This window comes from Sardina pilchardus, chromosome 14, assembly GCF_963854185.1.
Source record: "Sardina pilchardus chromosome 14, fSarPil1.1, whole genome shotgun sequence".
NCBI classification, from domain to species: Eukaryota; Metazoa; Chordata; class Actinopteri; order Clupeiformes; family Clupeidae; genus Sardina; species Sardina pilchardus.
In genome coordinates this window covers 31,159,020-31,176,957 of record NC_085007.1, presented here as the reverse complement: position 1 = coordinate 31,176,957, position 17,938 = coordinate 31,159,020, and the positions used below count along the sequence as shown (strand labels likewise).

The 17,938-nt window shown below is 40.0% G+C and overlaps 1 protein-coding gene across 7 annotated transcripts in view; it reads left to right on the top strand.

The window, feature by feature from the left end:
- Nucleotides 1–17,938, top strand: part of nedd4l (NEDD4 like E3 ubiquitin protein ligase) — a 64,066-nt gene that overhangs the window by 11,404 nt on the left and 34,724 nt on the right. For all 7 annotated transcript variants that reach the window (XM_062553943.1, XM_062553945.1, XM_062553944.1 and 4 more), the window contains exons 2-5: nucleotides 2,619–2,692; nucleotides 12,732–12,813; nucleotides 14,793–14,831; nucleotides 15,446–15,499. In XM_062553943.1, the coding sequence (XP_062409927.1) occupies nucleotides 2,619–2,692; nucleotides 12,732–12,813; nucleotides 14,793–14,831; nucleotides 15,446–15,499 (249 nt within the window). The remainder of the gene's footprint in view (nucleotides 1–2,618; nucleotides 2,693–12,731; nucleotides 12,814–14,792; nucleotides 14,832–15,445; nucleotides 15,500–17,938) is intronic.

The following is a 17,938-nucleotide window of genomic DNA, read 5'->3' as shown; positions in this document are numbered from 1 at the left end:
AAATAATCATGATCCCCCATCCAAAAAAGTAAAACTTTACCTCGTTGTTGGTCTATATCAAAAGCGGTTGTTCAATTTGTGTGCAAGACGCTATTTTTTGCGTCTTTGTTATTCCAACCGTGAGTTATTTGGGGGAGAAACGAGAACGCGCACACATACCGGATAACTTACACCTGGCTTGATGAATCCGTGTCTGCTCATCCTGGATTGGTCTTTGTGCAACCAATTTAGCCGGTATGCTCTTGTTTTGGATTCATTGAGCGCAGCTCAGTAACTTATCCCGGATATCTTAATTCTGCTTTTGTGCAACGGGCCCCAGGAAGAAGTGTACTAGCCAAGAATGGTATTTACAACTGTTGTGAAATACTGTACCATCTGCAAGAGAAGCCCAGTAGCAGAAAAAACTGAAATGTAACCTTATAGGAAACCTTCAATGCATTGGAAACATTTAAAATTGTACACAAAAATATGTTGGGATTAGGAATTGAACCACAATACTCTTCATTGTCTTTAAAGGATGGATTTTTACGATTTTTTTTAAATTAAGGCATTAATATCAATGTGCAAAAGATGATTTTATATTCCTCTTTTTAGTCAACTTTAGCATGGGTTCAAATATTCTCCCCACTGTAGCACCTTTGATGAATATTTACTTACCCACCCCACAAGTACTCAGGATTGGTTCCTTCTTCAGCCATGACGTTAACTGCTTATTTTTTGCTTGTGTTTGTGCTATTTCTTGTGACCAAAAAACACCTCATGCTAACATCACAAATACCACAATTCTCTTGAATTTCACCTGGCACAAGGGCATTTATGCACTGTTTATGCCCTCACACTTTTCCACTTATAGCCACTCATCTGCATCAGGTATTGACCTCAAAGCACCTTAAAGAGGCAGCGGTGTCCTCTGTTTGACACCTCTTACAGACCACGATATGCTTGATTGAATTGCTTAGACCTGCTAAGAGCATGCACTCCTGTGCTGTTAATATACAGTACATCTTCAATTGTGGAGACCACTTACATTAATGTAATAAATTGATGTGGTGTTGAAAGCTGTCTTGCCTATATTCCAGTCATGGCATAGAGAGCTCTGTTAATGTAAAATGGCAAGGGTATTTTTGCCAGGGTGTCGTGGTAGCTACATGTAGCTGTATGTTGATTGCTTGTACTTCAGCCCTGTAACTACCATGAGATTTGTATTGTATTATCATTTTGGAGTGGGAAAATACTTAAGCTAGGCCTAATTAAAACTAGGGCTGAACGATATATTGCATTTGCGATAATATCGCGATATGATGAAGTGCAATTTTCCAACCGCAAAGGCTGCGATTACCCTATGCGATTACCTTCTGGTCACGTGACATGCGAGCGTAAAGTAGCAAATATTTTAAACAGTCTATCAGAGAGTGAACTCGGCAAGCTGCTCGATAGAACCATTGAACCAACATTTTTAAGAGTGCGACTGAAACAAATTCTAGGTTGCACTGGTGCACCTGCGCTGCTCGGGTGAAAGCATGAATGTCTTTCGCAAGTTTTCATTGTAGACTATGCGTGCAAATTCACCAAACGGTATACTGTAGATTCAAACTCCTGTCCTTTCTCCTCTTTCTCTCCCTCTCCCTCCCTCCCTCTCTCTCTGTCGCACCCGCCCCTCGACATGCACATTCAATCCAAATAAAACATTCACAATCGTGAAAGCAATGACGCATAGAAGACGATTAGCTAAATTATATATAAAATCCGGTTAGCATCATTATTAGCATGCTGCAGACATCTAAAACTCTTGCGTTCAAATTGACTGATCATCTCAATACAGATGTTTTCCAACTTCAAGACTCAAAAGGGCTTATCCCAAGGAGAAAAAAGTATTTATCTACCTTGAAACAGACGTGGGGAAACTGACCCGTCCAAACAGTAGACTATGATAAGATAGCCAACTATGCTACTTTGTTTACAATATTTTGAGGCTTCAACCAGACAGCTGAATTAAAGAGACAGAGTTGGAATAGTCAGTGCAGTGTGCTGTGCAGCCATGAATATCAGGAATTTCTGTATGCAGAACATATCACGTTCATTAAAGTGAATTATCTGAAAAACTGCGTAATAAGATTTAGGCTATTAATATTTTCATATTTTTGCAATCTGCACTTTTGTTTGTGTGACTTGTTACTGACTTTCCTTTTTATCTTTACACCAGGCTTCCTAGTACTAGTAGCCTACTTTATGTTCTGATATGTAGGCCTACAAGGTTGAAAGTTCAAAATATAGGCCTACTATTGTGATTGAAGTAGCTAGTAAAAAAAAAAATGTCATCCATCAATTCATGCACCACCTGTCATCATAACAGAGGTATGACTTCCAGGAAATGAGAGTTTATTTTTAATCTAATATAGCCTATTGCCCATGCTATATGATTTACTGCTTGTTTTTGTTGAAACATTCGCAAGACAAACACCTTAAAAAATAATGCCATATCGCATCGCAATCGCAATATTGGCAAGAAAAATCGCAATTAGATTATTTTCCATAATCGTTCAGCCCTAATTAAAACTTAGAGTGGAGAAGCTGTTTTTCAGGTCTTCTGATTTCTGAACATTCTTCTCTCACTACAGAATGAATCCCGTGTTCTCCGTGTCAAGGTCATCGCTGGTATTGATCTGGCCAAAAAGGACATCATCGGAGCCAGGTGAGTTTGTTTGAAAGGTGTGGATCCATGCCATGACTTCATGAATGGTGTAGAGCAGGTTGTGTCTAAGCTCAGTAAATTGTCAGCAATGTTTTGGAACATCGTCAAGAGCATTTATGTAACACCACACATTGTCATGCTCCCCTGTTAGACTTTACCCCTAAACACAGATACTCAGTTATTTTTCTATGCCAAGGACCGTGTCCCAATCAGGTCCTCTATCATTTGTGATTCTGACAACAATTGCAAGTTTGACCCTTTAGGATCTGGAAATCAGTGATTTCTGGAAAATGAAGAGTAGCCTACTTTAGATTTATGATTGACTTGCTGCGTAAGCAGCAGTTGAGTGTAGAGAGGAGGAAGGTTATACTAGCAGGGTTCCTACAGTCATAGAGAACCTGTAAAAGTCACAGAATTGTAAAATCCTTTTTTCCAGGCCTTGATAAATTGTGAAATTCAGTAAATTCAATGAACGTTTTGGAAAGGTCATGACATTTCGCTCGTTGAGTTGTTAATATCAATGAATACATATGTTCATGTCATCTTTTGTTAATATAATGAGACGACAGGTTTCTTAAGTATTACAAATACTTAAATACATAGAACTGTGCAATGAAATATTCAGAGCTTTGTTGATATTTGTCCATTTCCGATTTTAGGATTGTGCATTGCTTAGCTAAAAAGTAGCCTAGTATTAGTACTAACAACAGCTTATTTTTACAACATGCACACTTAACAACAATCTATATTAATTTGGACAACTTTATACAGCCTTATAAAGGCTAAGGTTACCATTAGTTTTGTTCTAGTTTACTGTTTTGGATGGCTTTAAACAGTGTGTGAGCTTTAAAGCCACACTGTGTAATTTTTAGTGTTCTTAGCAAAAACATATTTTTTCTTCCGAAATATGTGTTCATTCATGTGTAATTACCTCCGCCAACAAATCAAAGTATTCTCGGAAGCGTATAATCTGCCATTTAGAATACATACAAGGGACATACCTGAAAATCTAGCTCTTTCTTTCACGTTGTCAGTCAGTTACCGAATGACAGAGTTGTGCTTACAGCTGCCGAGAAACGTTGAATCACCTGATGATCTCTAATTCTTAGTACGGAGATACCACGTTAGCGTTATCGTGTACAGTAATGTCGAATAACGTTAGCACTGATTGCTTGCTGAATATAAGCCAAAATATCAAAGACACGCTGACATTTTTCATCTTGCATATATGAGCTAAATTACTAAATGCAATTTACATTTACTTTTCTGAAATAGCCTCATTACAAGAAGAAATACTTGATAAAGTCGTGTAGTGTCAGCTAGGACATTTATGGTGCAATTAGCTAATAAATCATGCTTGGAGGGTGCTTGCAATATACCATCTCACCGCTAAGTGGGAGAATTAACCCAAGAAATACACAATGCAACTTTAACATCAGTAAGCATTCACTCAGTATTATAATCCAGCTGTTTTTGGGAAAGGTTTTACAATTTTTTGCCCATCTGAAATAATTCCTCTACCTTTGTTGCCTGCATCCTTTCTGTTTTCATTGTTGTACAATTTTTTACAACAATATCCATGATGGCCTTGAAGCAGGGCTGTACACTTAGCTTTTTTACTAGGAGCACAGGTGCTCCTAAATGGAAAAAAATTAGGAGCACAGAAAAAATTTAGGAGCACAATGATTTACCCTCAATTAAACACAGAGTTCATCCCTGTCCCACATCTTTTTGTAGTCAGGTCGCCTGGCACACTTGGCTGAGTGTATCCAGCGGTTCACAGCAGGACTTGGATCATAGTCCTCAAGCCTCTCCATTCTTATACGGTTCTGTGCAGAGAAGCCCCTCTCGCACTGGGCAGCTGAAATGAGCAGCACCAGCAGTGTTGACTTTTCAGTTTTCTGTTCCTGCCACTTGTCCTGAACAGCCATCACACCCTGATCTGTAGAGATTTAACAGAGTTAGCAAATATTCAAACATCATGGTTCACATCACATGACACAGCAGTGCAAAATACATTCTTACCTCTCAAGTGGCTCTCTGAAATGCCTCATTAAGTCTGCCACACCATCATCACCAAAGATCAGAAGGCTGCTCTGGTCATCTCGCACTGGGCAGCTGAAATGAGCAGCACCAGCAGTGTTGACTTTTCAGTTTTCTGTTCCTGCCACTTGTCCTGAACAGCCATCACACCCTGATCTGTAGAGATTTAACAGAGTTAGCAAATACCTAAACATCATGGTTCACATCACATGACACAGCAGTGCAAAATACATTCTTACCTCTCAAGTGGCTCTCTGAAATGCCTCATTAAGTCTGCCACACCATCATCACCAAAGATCAGAAGGCTGCTCTGGTCATCTGGCCATGTGTCATGGTTGAAGAGTCTGAAGGCCTGCACCGGGGTCTTGACCTTAGCCTCATCATTCAGAAGCCCACCAAACCTGCCCACCAAACACCAGGTGTTCTTCAGCTGGGGATAGATGAGGTCTGTGAGACCTGTCAGATTCCCCTTCCGTGGTATTCTCTTTGAGAGAGAGAGAGAGACACACACACACACACACACACACACACACACACACACACACACACACACACACATAATCACATACAACATTGTTTTAAAGACTGCATTTCTCCACATCTTTAAATTGAATAGACTACACTAATTCTCATATAGTGACTGATTCTGATTCTGCTACAAACATTTGTTTCCCTTTGATCCTAACAAACTCATCCTAACACACATGGAATCTGCACTCATCATCTTCTCCATGCTGAGCAAGCATGTCTTGATCTTCTCCATCATGCCTCCTGACTTTGCCCTAGGATTATGTCCTTCTAGTCAGGTCACAGTCTTCCTCAGCTCTGACGTAGCTTGTGGGAGGATCAGGTAATTTCTCTGCAGAGTCAGGCTAAGTGAAGACGGTTTCTTGAACATGTCAGACAGAAAATGGCAGAATACACAAAAAGGTGCACTCTCCATTCCTCCCTTAACCTATGTAGTAGTGAGTAGATTAATACAAGATAAGTGTATTCGTAGCCACCTCATCACCTGCCAGTCATTTTTTTTAGCTTCATGTATACTGTAGAGCTCGACAGTCCCGCCCCTCCTCCGAGAGAGCTTACGTTAGGGTTGGGCGATGCCCCCTTAATTAATTGGCATATGACGATGTGTACAGTAAAACATCGTGATGGACGATGATATATCGGGGGGAATGTACAATCACACATTCAATGATTTAATCTATATCACTATGTACTAAATTAAGTTATTGTGCTCACGTGAACGGCCATAAACTAAGCTTTCCAACGATATGTATATCGAGGGTATTACACAAACTATCGCTAAGATAACCGCATCCAATGTTGACATGGTTCTCCTGTCACGATATGCCAGAAGAGGAGAAATCACCTTTTTAAGCGGCGCGTGGACAACGGGAATGACAGCAAATTAGTTGAATCTTCGCCGGGTTTAACAGTCAAAACTTATGTTTTTCTGTGAAATGCGTTCACGATATGAAACTGTAGACTGTATACTGTCGAATTATGCGAAAACCTGAAATTCAAAAAATGTTTCAACAATTCAACAACTTTTGCTTAAGCGTGAAATACAAACATTACAGTGAAAGACGTAGGTTGTAGCTTCTGATAATGATAATGAGATAAATTGTTTATTTTAACCCAGTGGAGAATTACACATTTGGCACTTCAGTGCTGTAGCCTCGCAAGAAATTAGAGCTAGAATGTCCTAGTCGTAACAATAATAATTGATTTGGACTATTTCATTCTGAAACATTATTAGGCTACATGTTTTACATTCAATGTAGGCTACACTGCGAGACATGTAGTCTAAAAAAGACAACACATTCACGTTGCAAGGAGGACTTATTTGAACAAGACGGTAGTCTCAGACTACTACATGTACGTTTTTTTAATTTTGCACCATTTGGCTGACAGCCTCTTAAACTCTTAAGCTGTCTTTGGAAATGTTTTGTTTGGGATTACCATGGCAACGGTGATCTCTACCAATCAGGCTCTGCTTTCACCAGTTTTAAAGGTTAGGATGTTGGGTAGTGTAGTACCCTCTTGTTAAATCGCGAATAAAACATTTTTTTCTCGAAACAAGATTGGTGCCCCATTAACTTTTGGCATCTATATGAGCAGTACAATCGATTAGTCACGCCGTAGCTAGTTTTAAGTCTACCATGGACGGTTACAATGTTATGGCTTATTCTCCAGTGGTCAATGGAGAAATTGTATTGGAATCTTACTTCCGGAACGGGAGCTGGGTGGAACTGTCGAGCTCTATTGTGTAAAACTGACCCTCTTTGTCCGTCCTTGAACCTCCACTGAACCTGCAACAGCCAGGTGCCTCATGTGCTGCAGAACAATGGAGTACTGGCCATGTCTGTGGCGGGGTCGTTGTCTGCTCCATGTCACAGAAACACTTTGAAGGCCCTGTGGACATGGGGGATCCAGGGTGTCCCTTTGACGCTAGACAGTGTGCAGACATCCACACCAAGCTCTTGTCCTAGTTGATGGAGCTCTCTCTCAGACTTACCACTGAAGTGGTAGGTCTTCCACACGAGATGCAGAAGATCATACATCTGGCACACCATTGGTTCTTTCTTCTGGAGGGTCAGGATTGTCTGTGAAAGCCAATATATAATTAAAAAAAACGATCTTCCTTCTTCTTCTGCTCTCTGTTACATAAGTTGTTGGTGTGTCTGTGTGCCTGTTTGTTTGTCTTACTGTCTTACAAATAATTTAGTGTGTGTGTGCACTAGGGTTGGGTATCGTTTGGGTTTTATCCGATACTGGTGCCAAATCGATACTTTTAAAACGGTGCCGGTACCAAAACGGTGCCTGAACCGGTACTTTTTTTTTTTTTTCAATGAAATGGTCTAGCATGAATAATAGGCTATATGCACGGAAGGCTGTTCAAGTACCTCATATTCGTATTCATTGTGATACTAGGCCTATTGGCCTCATGCATAACATAATATAATGTAATTATGTTGTAAGGAACACACGTGAAACAATTAACGATTTCACATTAGACTACAGTTTGCTGATAACATTTCAAATAGATCCCAGTTAGCTCATTAGCAAGGTTATTGAGTAAAGTAGGCTATACTGTTGATGTTTCATAGCCTTTTGTGTACTGCGAGATTTTGACAAGAGCTACTTGACATGGGCTCACGTGAGCTCTCAAACACTGTCCACTATACTGTATGTGCTGCATCCCTCTGCTTTAAGCATCTAGTGTTTATGTTGGCTAACTGTATCTGGATGTGGTGCTATCAGAGCAAGAAGTTAGATATGGCGCATGCATGACGTGCAGTGATGCATCGTATTTAAAAAAAAAAAAAAAAATGAGGCACCGAAATTCACGTTGTTATTCGGTATGGTTACTACCGTTTGCGTCGGCACCGGTTCCATGCTAGAACCGTGTTTCGGTGCCCAACCCTAGTGTGCACACACACGCATGTGGCAAATGTGCATACAGTATGTTTGCCACCACATAACCAAATGTTTCAGTTACAAACCTGTGTGGCATGCAGTGGATAGTGATAATATACTCCATTGAATGCAGCCTTGGTTGCATCCAGAACACCTTGAAGGATAACACAAAAACAATAAGACCTTAAAATATAGCCAAACAAGATAGTGACTCAGTTATGCATTTATGAAACTGCAAAAATAAAGGTTACTATCTAGCTGCTAGAGTGACCACCTACCATGGCAATCTCGCACATGGTGTTTAATATGTCAGTGTCTTCATCGATGAGAACTGCATGATTCTTTGCTGTTCTCAGCTTAGCAGCTAAGCTCTCTTTCAAGCCCTTTGCAATATTTACAGAATATTAAGTTATTCTCAAACTCTAGCCAAGGGAAGATCAGTTTTTAACTTGTAAACTTTGCTAGCACTGTCGGTAGCACTAGTGCTAACGCTAGCTGTTGCCATCTCCTCTGGCTCGTTGACAGTTATCCCAGATTCCACATTTTCTCTCACATTTCTCTCACAAATGTCCTCTCCCTCCTTGGTTCTAATTTGTTTTGGAGAATACAACTCGATTTTCTTCATTTTTCACCATCAGTCAACTTTCTTGCTACGCTCGAGTATCTGACTGATGACACTGCCTGAGCTACCTCAGTGTGTGCAGCTTGTGCTGATATCAACACTGTTCTTCTTGTGCAGTGTGATAAGTGGCCCAGACTTGACAAATGGCTCTTCCGCCTTGGCAATGAAGTATGCAATGTTCATTTTGATCTTGAGCTGCCTCCTCATCTCCACTTCAGAAATCATCACCTGCCCATCTAGGGCTCCGGTTGAGGCTGGTTTGTTTTGTTACATCATGTAACAGTCTCTGCTGGCGTTGTGCCACTAAGGGTGGTTGCGTTTTGTGAGGCCTTTTTTGAAATGGAGATTTCCAGTCACAAATGCTGAATTACCTGACTGCATCTGCCCTTTGCAATATTTACAGAATATTAGGTTGTTCTCAACTTGTAAACTTTAACAAACCATGAACTTGACAAACAAACCATCATGTGTCATCACGAGAGTTCTGTGTTTTGTGAAAAAGAAAGAAGTTAGAAACAGATTAATGGCTCTATCCGAATGAATATTCTCATATAAACTCCTGAGGATTATTTCACAAAACCTAGATAAGGGATTAAACCGTGATTTTTTAGTTATCCTGGATGAACTTACCCTTGACTCGGTTTCACAAAAGAGATGCTACATAAGTTGCCATGGGAATTTATTCTCTGAAGCTAGCCTGCTCTCGACCAGGCTAACAGCCCAGATAAGTTAATTCTAATGGTAATTACATTATCTGATTGGTTCAGCTAGCTGTCATTCAAATCAGACCTGCATGCGATTTTTGAAAGAGCTGTATTCCATTTATATACTATTTGCTACTTGCATTTACTCGCAAAACACAACAGAATGTCTGCCTAATACCATATGGATATCATTTAAATTATGGTGGCCTTATAATTAATAACAAAATCGTTGTTTGTGTCTTCTTTTGACCGACGTTTGATAAATAGCCTACTGTAGTAGTTGATTGGAAGTGGAGGGGACATATTTCGAAGGTGTTTTCGGCTAATTAGCCCTTTTCACGGTGATGTCAGACGAAGCGTTGCTGGGTATCCTCCGGCATGTCCAGCCGCCAAATACTACAGAAGAAGAAGAAGAAGTATTCATGGGTTTCATCAGGTCCCTTTCCACAGGTGTATACAATCAAGCACCTTGATTATCAATGCAGACTGCATGGTGCTTGATTGTATACACCTGTGGAAAGGGACCTGATGAAACCCATGAATACTTCTTCTTCTTCTTCTGTAGTATTTGGCGGCTGGACATGCCGGAGGATACCCAGCAACGCTTCGTCTGACATCACCGTGAAAAGGGCTAATTCGGTTTTAAGACAAAATAAAGATATATATAGTCATTCTTTGTGCATCTTTGCAGTGGCAAGCGCTTTCTTAATGACGTTGCGTGCCGAGACAAGGAAGCTCTCACACGTGGGTGCATACGTAAATTTGCATTCAGTTGGTCTGCCACACCTACTCCCGCTGTGTAACAGAAATAAGCATGATTCCCTTTCCAAAAAAGTAAAACTTTACCTCGTTGTTAGTCTATATCAAAAGCGGATGTTCACTTTGTGTGCAAGACGCTATTTTTCGCATCTTTTTTATTCCAACCGTGAGTTATTTGGGGGAGAAACGAGAACGCGCACACATCCCGAATAACTTACACCTGGCTTGACATACTATTCATCCTGGATTGGGGTTAGTGAAACGAGTTTTGCAAGGATGACTAGACAACGCTATGTCAAACCTGGCTTTATCCCTTATCATGGATGTCTTAATTCTGCTTTTGTGAAATACCCCTCTGGTCTGGTTACAAGTCCTTGCCGTCATCATATACGTGTATTTGGCGAGTTTGCCGGGTTTGAGTTGTGAAGGTGTTGCTAAAACTGAAGCTGGATATTTTATTGGTTAAACAAGTTTGTGATATCTAAGCTAGTAGGCTAACCATTCGATGTCTTTTACACACTTGTTTGAATGTTGTGTATTTTACGTTTCGCTCCAGCTCCACCCCCTTGATCTTTTGTTCAGGCAGTTCCAACTCCGCCCACTAGAAATAAATCCAGCTCCACCCTTTGGATCTTGTATTCTCCAGTGAGACCTACTTGAATTTTTCAATCGGAATAATTTAATCGGAATGACAAAAAACTGTCCATGTAAACCCATCAGGTGATCACAGCAAATTTAGCAGAGAATGCGCTACTTTCTAACGTGTTTTTTTTAGTGTACAACAGATTGGTGATTCAATCTTCATTCAAGCATCTGTAAGAGCACACAAAAACTGGATCATAACAAGTTAGATATAAAACATGCTAATTGTAATAAGACTAATAAAATTAGATTATGGCAAGCCAAATTCTAGTCAAGAAATGTCTGTTCATCCTCCGCCCCCCCAAATAGTTCCAATATTAGCCTTGACATCTCCTGTTGCCAAGCAACGCAACATATTATTTGGCAACCAAGTTAAGTGAAAGAGGCTACATGTGCACAATCCAGAGGAGGCTCGTCCATTGAGGAAAGGGAGGAAAGTCCTCCCTAAACTTTTCAGGGAAATTAAAATGATGAAATACACATACACATACAACGTAAGTCAAGTCCACATACCAAGTTTAATTTCGATAAGTGAAAGTGTTGCTATTTATAGCGCCCCTGGTGGTTAAATGTCACCAAATGTTTTTTTGTGTGTCCTCAGGATGGGGGTCCATATACCAAGTTAGGTTTTTATGAAAGCATTATTGAAAAATGAGCCGACTTCCTGTGATTATAGCACCCCCTAGTGGTCAAAAGACATGACATTTAGTGAGCGTGGTCAGGGTGATGTCTTGAGTCCATGTACCAAGTTTGGCTTTGATATTTGAAACCGTTGCTGAGATATGAACCTACTTCCTGTGACTATAGCGCCCCCACAGTTGTCAAAGGTCACCAAATGTATTGAGTAATTGGTTGTTTAGTCCATGTTCCAAGTTTGGTTTTGATACATGAAAGCTTTGTTGAAATACGAGCCTACTTCCTTTGAATACAGCGCCACATAGTGGTAAAAATTTGCCAAATTTATTGAGGCTCCTCTTAACTTAGTACCTAAGTTAAAGAGGAACTATGCAGGATTGGCGATTTCATCTCTGGTTTCGGTTTCGTTTTTCGTTTTCGCTCGTTTTATGCTGGCATATTTCTCTGCAGAGCTTCCCCGACAGCTTTAGCGTGTATGTTTATACATATATAGGCTATATATAAATATATGAATTGGAAGCGTGGTTCTTCTTGTTCCTTACCCGTCTTAGACTTCCAGATGTAAACAAGGAACGATCGTCTCCTGCAGAAACTGCAAGGTTGCAATAGCGGATAGGGACACTGGGGGCGGGAGGAAATATTACTGTTTTCGATGAAACTGGTCAGTCAAGCAAAACAACGATTTCTAAGCGATTTTATGACTATGAAAAAGTTGCATAGGGTCTCTTTAAGTTATTGGGTTCACATGAACGGCCATAAGCTAGGCTTTCCAACTATATGTATATCGAGGGTATTACACAAACTATCGCTAAGATAACCGCATCCAAAGTTGACATGGTTCTCCTGTCACGATATGTCAGAAGAGGAGAAATCACCTTTTTTAAGCGGCGTGGACAATGGGAAAGACTGCTAATGAGTTGAATCTTTACCGGGTTTAACAGTCAAAACGTATGTTTCTCCGTGAAATGAGTTCACGATATGAAACTGTAGACGGTATACTGTCGAATTAAGCAAAAACATGAAATTTAACATTTTAACCCGGAAGTTTGTATATTGTGGATTTTCTCAAAACGGCATCGTGCGCAAAGCGACTGATTTCGCTTTACAGGGTCACATATCTTAAATAATATCCCTTGCTCTCCATACCTCTGTGCCTCTGTCTCTTCAAGTAGCACTGAGGTGCATGACATCTGTCTGTTTTTCTTTGCAGTGATCCCTACGTTAAGCTGTCCTTGTATGTGGCAAATGAAAACCGAGAGCTTGCATTGGTTCAGACCAAAACCATCAAAAAGGTGAGTCTTTCTTCTAAATGCCACAAACACCAGAGGGAGCACTTTGACTGCACAGGTCTGAGAATATTTTAGGCATATAGTATTTTATATATTTAACAATTTCTTTCAGATAATTGGAGAGGTGTTCAATTTCTTGCTGTAAGTAGGGGAGTCCCACAGAGGCAACAGCCAAGCCTATTTAACATTACTAAACATGATGCAGAACACAACCACAATGCACAGTTGGTTGGTGGCAGTTGCAACATAACAACCCTTCTTAATGGCACCAAATGCACTGCCAGTAGCCTGAATGAAACCAAAGAATCAAAGCGTCAAAAACGAAATCACTAATAAAGCGACCTTCGTATGCATGATTGTTGTCGTTGATTGTGAATCTTATTGCATAATGTGTATTTTAGTTTATTTTTGTTTCTAATGTTTTTTTGATTTGATTTAGTCTCTCAATACATAAATGTAGTCTCTGGTATAGTATCTATTTATAACTGTATTTATAATCTTTAATATATTCTTGTTTTTGACAGCAAGCCCTGAATATAGAAGTGCTTAGATCTTTCTAATGACTGTGCTTAGATCTCTCTAATGTCTTTCTTAAGCTTGGCAAAAAAAGCATCTTGTAGAAGGCTTAAATAAAGAACAAAGATTTCACATTTCTTGTTTATTCTAGGTATGCATAATGCAACTTTGCCAATTTCCATGAACATCCGCCATCAAACCATCACACAGTAATAAAACCATAGCCTCCTTGGCAGTAGTAATGATTACTTAGGATCTAAAATGATTAGGAAGGTCAGGATTTATGAAATTGTTGTCTCTGGACCAAGTAATTAACAGGTGAACAGAAGCCTGTTTGGGGGGTGGTGTTCTTGTGTGGATGAGAGACGGTGTACTCTCTGACTGCCGCACCAAGGAGCCAAATAGCTCTGCTCAGCCCATGATAAATATAGCTCTTCTGTGTCCTGCTATGTGGAGCAGAAGTCCCCCCTACCCTGAGTGACTGTGTGCGAGTTGTATGTCTGTGTGAGTCTTGAGTGCTTATTGCTCTGGTCTGATAACCACTGAAGTGACACTCAGATACTCATACACAAACACTGACACGAGGCATTGTACCTGAAAATACCTCTTTGATCTCTTTGGGTAATGTTTAGTTCACAAAATGCACAATTCATGGACCCATGAAAGTATGTGTTTCAATCTACCTTATACAACATGTATCTATTTCTGCTGTGGTTTTATTGGGAAAATCAAGCTCGGTTATTCTTGGGGATATTTCCTTTGCGGTGTGGTCTCAACTGTGACATGGGTCATTTGTGATTATTCTGCAGAAGTCTTTTCTCAGGCTTTTTATATAACTCATTTATGGGTGCAGTTTTAACTGCCATGTGAAATGTTGTAGTCAGGCTTCTTTTAAAGATGTTTAATTTATTTTGCTTGGTATGCGTGTTGTTTTTTTTTTTTTTTTTTTTAATTAACAGGACTATTTTATAGGCTTTGTCACAAAGGGGTGTGTGTGTGCTCGTGCCAATGTCTCACTGGGTATTTTAAAGGCGCTATGAGTGGAATATCAGCAGACATAATACAGAAAATAAACCTGTATTTATTCATTTAGGTATACACTAGCTGGTCTAACCCACTTCCAGTGAATTATGCTAAGCTAGACTAAAGATGTCAGACTGGGTTATAAAAGAAGAGAAGAGAAGGGTGTGTATCCTCTTATCCAACTGTGGGGAGGGGGGGGGGGGGGGGTTATTTGATTATTTCCAAAACAAGTTGGTGTGTTCCTTTTAATATTAGACCCCAAACATCAATCACTGTATATCTGTCTAGGAAATCTCTGCATAAATAAGATTGCATGTAACCACAGGAAGAAAAGGAGACCTGGATTAACATGGGAAGGGTGTGACTCTGGGGTAGACTGCAATTAATCTAATTTCTTACAAAGTTTGCATGTTGACCTTGCTCTTTTTGTGCTCTTTTCTTAGACCCTGAACCCCAAATGGAATGAGGAGTTCTATTTCAGAGTGAGTACACACTATCTACTACCCAGTTGTGTGTGTGTGTGTGTGTGTGTGTGTGTGTGTCACGTGCAGACATTGAATACATGTATTCAATATATCAGGTAAATGGCCGAGATGCCAGACAGAATGTTTTTCAGTGACTACAGCCTAAGTTTCGGGGTGATGTCACATCCACACTACAGTGCTGGTGAAGAATAATTAGGCGTCATATCTACCCCTGCAGCCATGTAATAAAGAACACTGGCTGATTTTTTTTATGAGTCGGTTTACATGAATGTGATTTTCAGGAGCTGTCTGTGGAAGACCTCATGGTCTATGGAATGTGTTACAAAGGTGTGCCATTCTTTACCAAGGATGCCATCATTATTTTCAAGTCACCTGTACATCTTCAGAAATACTTGCCTGACATTGGAAGTTGTGTGTACAAAATTCTCTGCTCATTAATTTTGCTGTAGGCTTAGCTCTCTGTTTATTTGTATTTCTGGTTGTAAATGGCTGTGAATGTATGGTCATGCTTTGCTTATGTGATTCCTAGTAAGTTGCTGGTGTCTGTGTAGGTAACTAATGTTGACTTGAATTGAAACTATCTGATGTAGTGTTCTCCATTTCCCCTTAAGGTCTGCCCACAGCAGCACCGCCTCATGCTCGAAGTGTTTGATGAGAATAGACTGGTAAGTGGCAGACATTTTGCCTGATTTCCATGCTATTTGTATGCTTCGATCTCACTCACATTCTGGAAGGCCAACTCCAATTATGTGCTTTGCCTTACCACCAGAGTCTGTTGATCATGTGTGTCAAATGACAACTCAACCCACTTTACATGCTCTGCTCAATCTGGGGATAATTCCCTAGGGCCTTACATCCTCAATAATCCATGCCGATTTCCTATCTATGTATGTTTTGCTTCCAGTTAGCCAAATCCTGCAGTTGCCTTGCCCAGAGGCTAGATGCAGGACTTGGTGCTAGTAGATTTGATGCAAAGGTATACTCGTTTGGCCTAAGTTTGTGAGTTTTTAAGATTGTTTTTGCAAGGAGCCTAATTGTCCTGATGCTTTGCTTAGTTGAGTATTGAAGGTGAATGGAAGCTCTGTCTTGTCTGTCGTGTCTGGAGTGGTTTTCCTTGCAACAAAAAGGTTGTTTGTAATTCTGCCATGGCCTCTCAAAAGGCTGTTTGTTCTCAAACTCATACTCTACTGAGTAGCTCTTATAATGTTGATGTCTTTTTTGTCGTTTTTGTGTCGTTTACATATCTTTTAAAAACATTTGTTTAAATCAGGTTTTCGGATATAATTGATATAATTTAAAATCATTTTTTTGAGGGGGGTTTTGGTAAAAGCTCTGTTGTGTCAGCTTAATTTTCTTTACTGTGGACAGGCGTTTGTTAGCACAGTGCACATTTTGTACATGTGTTATGCATACTGTATGCATATTTTGTGTGTTGTTAAGCCTGACAGTTTATAGTTCTACATTGAATATGTGTGCAATGCATATGTGTGCACAGGTTTCTATGACACCCTCACCTGAATGTGTGGTCCTCTTGGCAATGTGATAGTTATAGTTAGTAATATTCCACAAGATCTTCACGGTTCCGGAATACTGTGTAGTCTAAAGTTTCTTGTCGGTTTGCATGTATTGTTTATGTGTGTTTTTAGACCATGGCTATGAAACATAAGTAGTTTACTCAGCTAGTGGACGGTTAGCAATTAATAGCCGGCAGGCTTGTTCTCTCTGTGTGGCTTAAAGTACTACCTTTCATGCTTGTGTGTAGAGATGCCTCAGTCTAGTGTCTGGTCTCTTACAAATCAACAACTGGAGCTTTCTCTCTATCGCTGAGTCTTTCTCTCTGTAATTGTTCACTGCAACCTAAAAGCAACCCATTCAGTTGAAGGCCACATCAGCATTACAGATGGTTATGGTATTTAGCAGATGGTTTTGTGCAGAGGGACATACAAATAACAACAACAATTCAATCATTTTAAATGTAACAGTAAACTATTTAAAAGTTGGTAATACTACATTAAGGAGAATAGCAATAATAAACAACAATGTCGGCTCAATCAATAGCTTAATGAATATAACTACTGTGATATACAAAAGAATAAGATAAAATGCAAAGAATTTGTATGCAGCATAGACAATTAATGTAAGTAGAGTTGCTTATTTACTATATTTTCTAGGGTTAGGGATACATATTTATGGTGAGACAGACTGCAAAACCTCATACCACAATCAGAAGAAGTGGAAGTCAATGGCAGCTTAACATCAAGACTAACATTCTGCAAGTATCTGCTGTTTTGTGATTTAATGTGAAAATATGCAGCGTCCCCCCAAAAAAAAATCTGTTTGACAAATGATCTGCTAGTCTCTTGAAAACCTGAAGGACTGACATGCCTTGAAGATGTAGTATTTCAGCTGGGATGAATGCTGCTCTGTATTTGGTATGAGGCCATCCTGTATACCATCTGCTTACATCACACAGTGGACAACTGTCCCACTCCTCTGTCCTGTACGTCAGTATCCTTCACAAAGCTTTCTTATTGACAGTTCTGTGTATTCTTTAGTTTGGAAGCATTGCAGTCTCTCAGAGAGAGAGAAGAGAGAGAGAGAGAGAGAGAGAGAGAGAGAGAGAGAGAGAGAGAGACTCCTAGCACAATGTAAGACATGGAACTGTCATCACTGAAGTTTGCTGCAATGCCACTCTGAGGGCGCTGGCATTTTCCTCACGACAAGAACAAAGCACCCACTATGGCCACTGCCCATGTCTCTCTCTCTCACACACACACACACACACAGAGACAGAGAGAGACTCGACCTAACCTGTGTCATTGCCAAGGAATCAAAGGACTAGCCTTACAAGCACACACAAGGATTCTCCCCAGTTCCCTGTCTATTAGATTAGATAAGATTCAACTTTATTGTCATTGTGCAGAGTACAGTGTACCGTTCAGTGGCAACCTCAGACCTCAGACCTGTCTGCTTTTCTGGATCCTACCTGTATTTTAGAATGACTGTGCAGTGATTGTACTGTTTGAGATTCCAACGGTTGCCCTTTCAATTCTGATTATTTTTGTAAATGGTCTTGCAATGTTTACTTTATTTTAGTCCAAGTT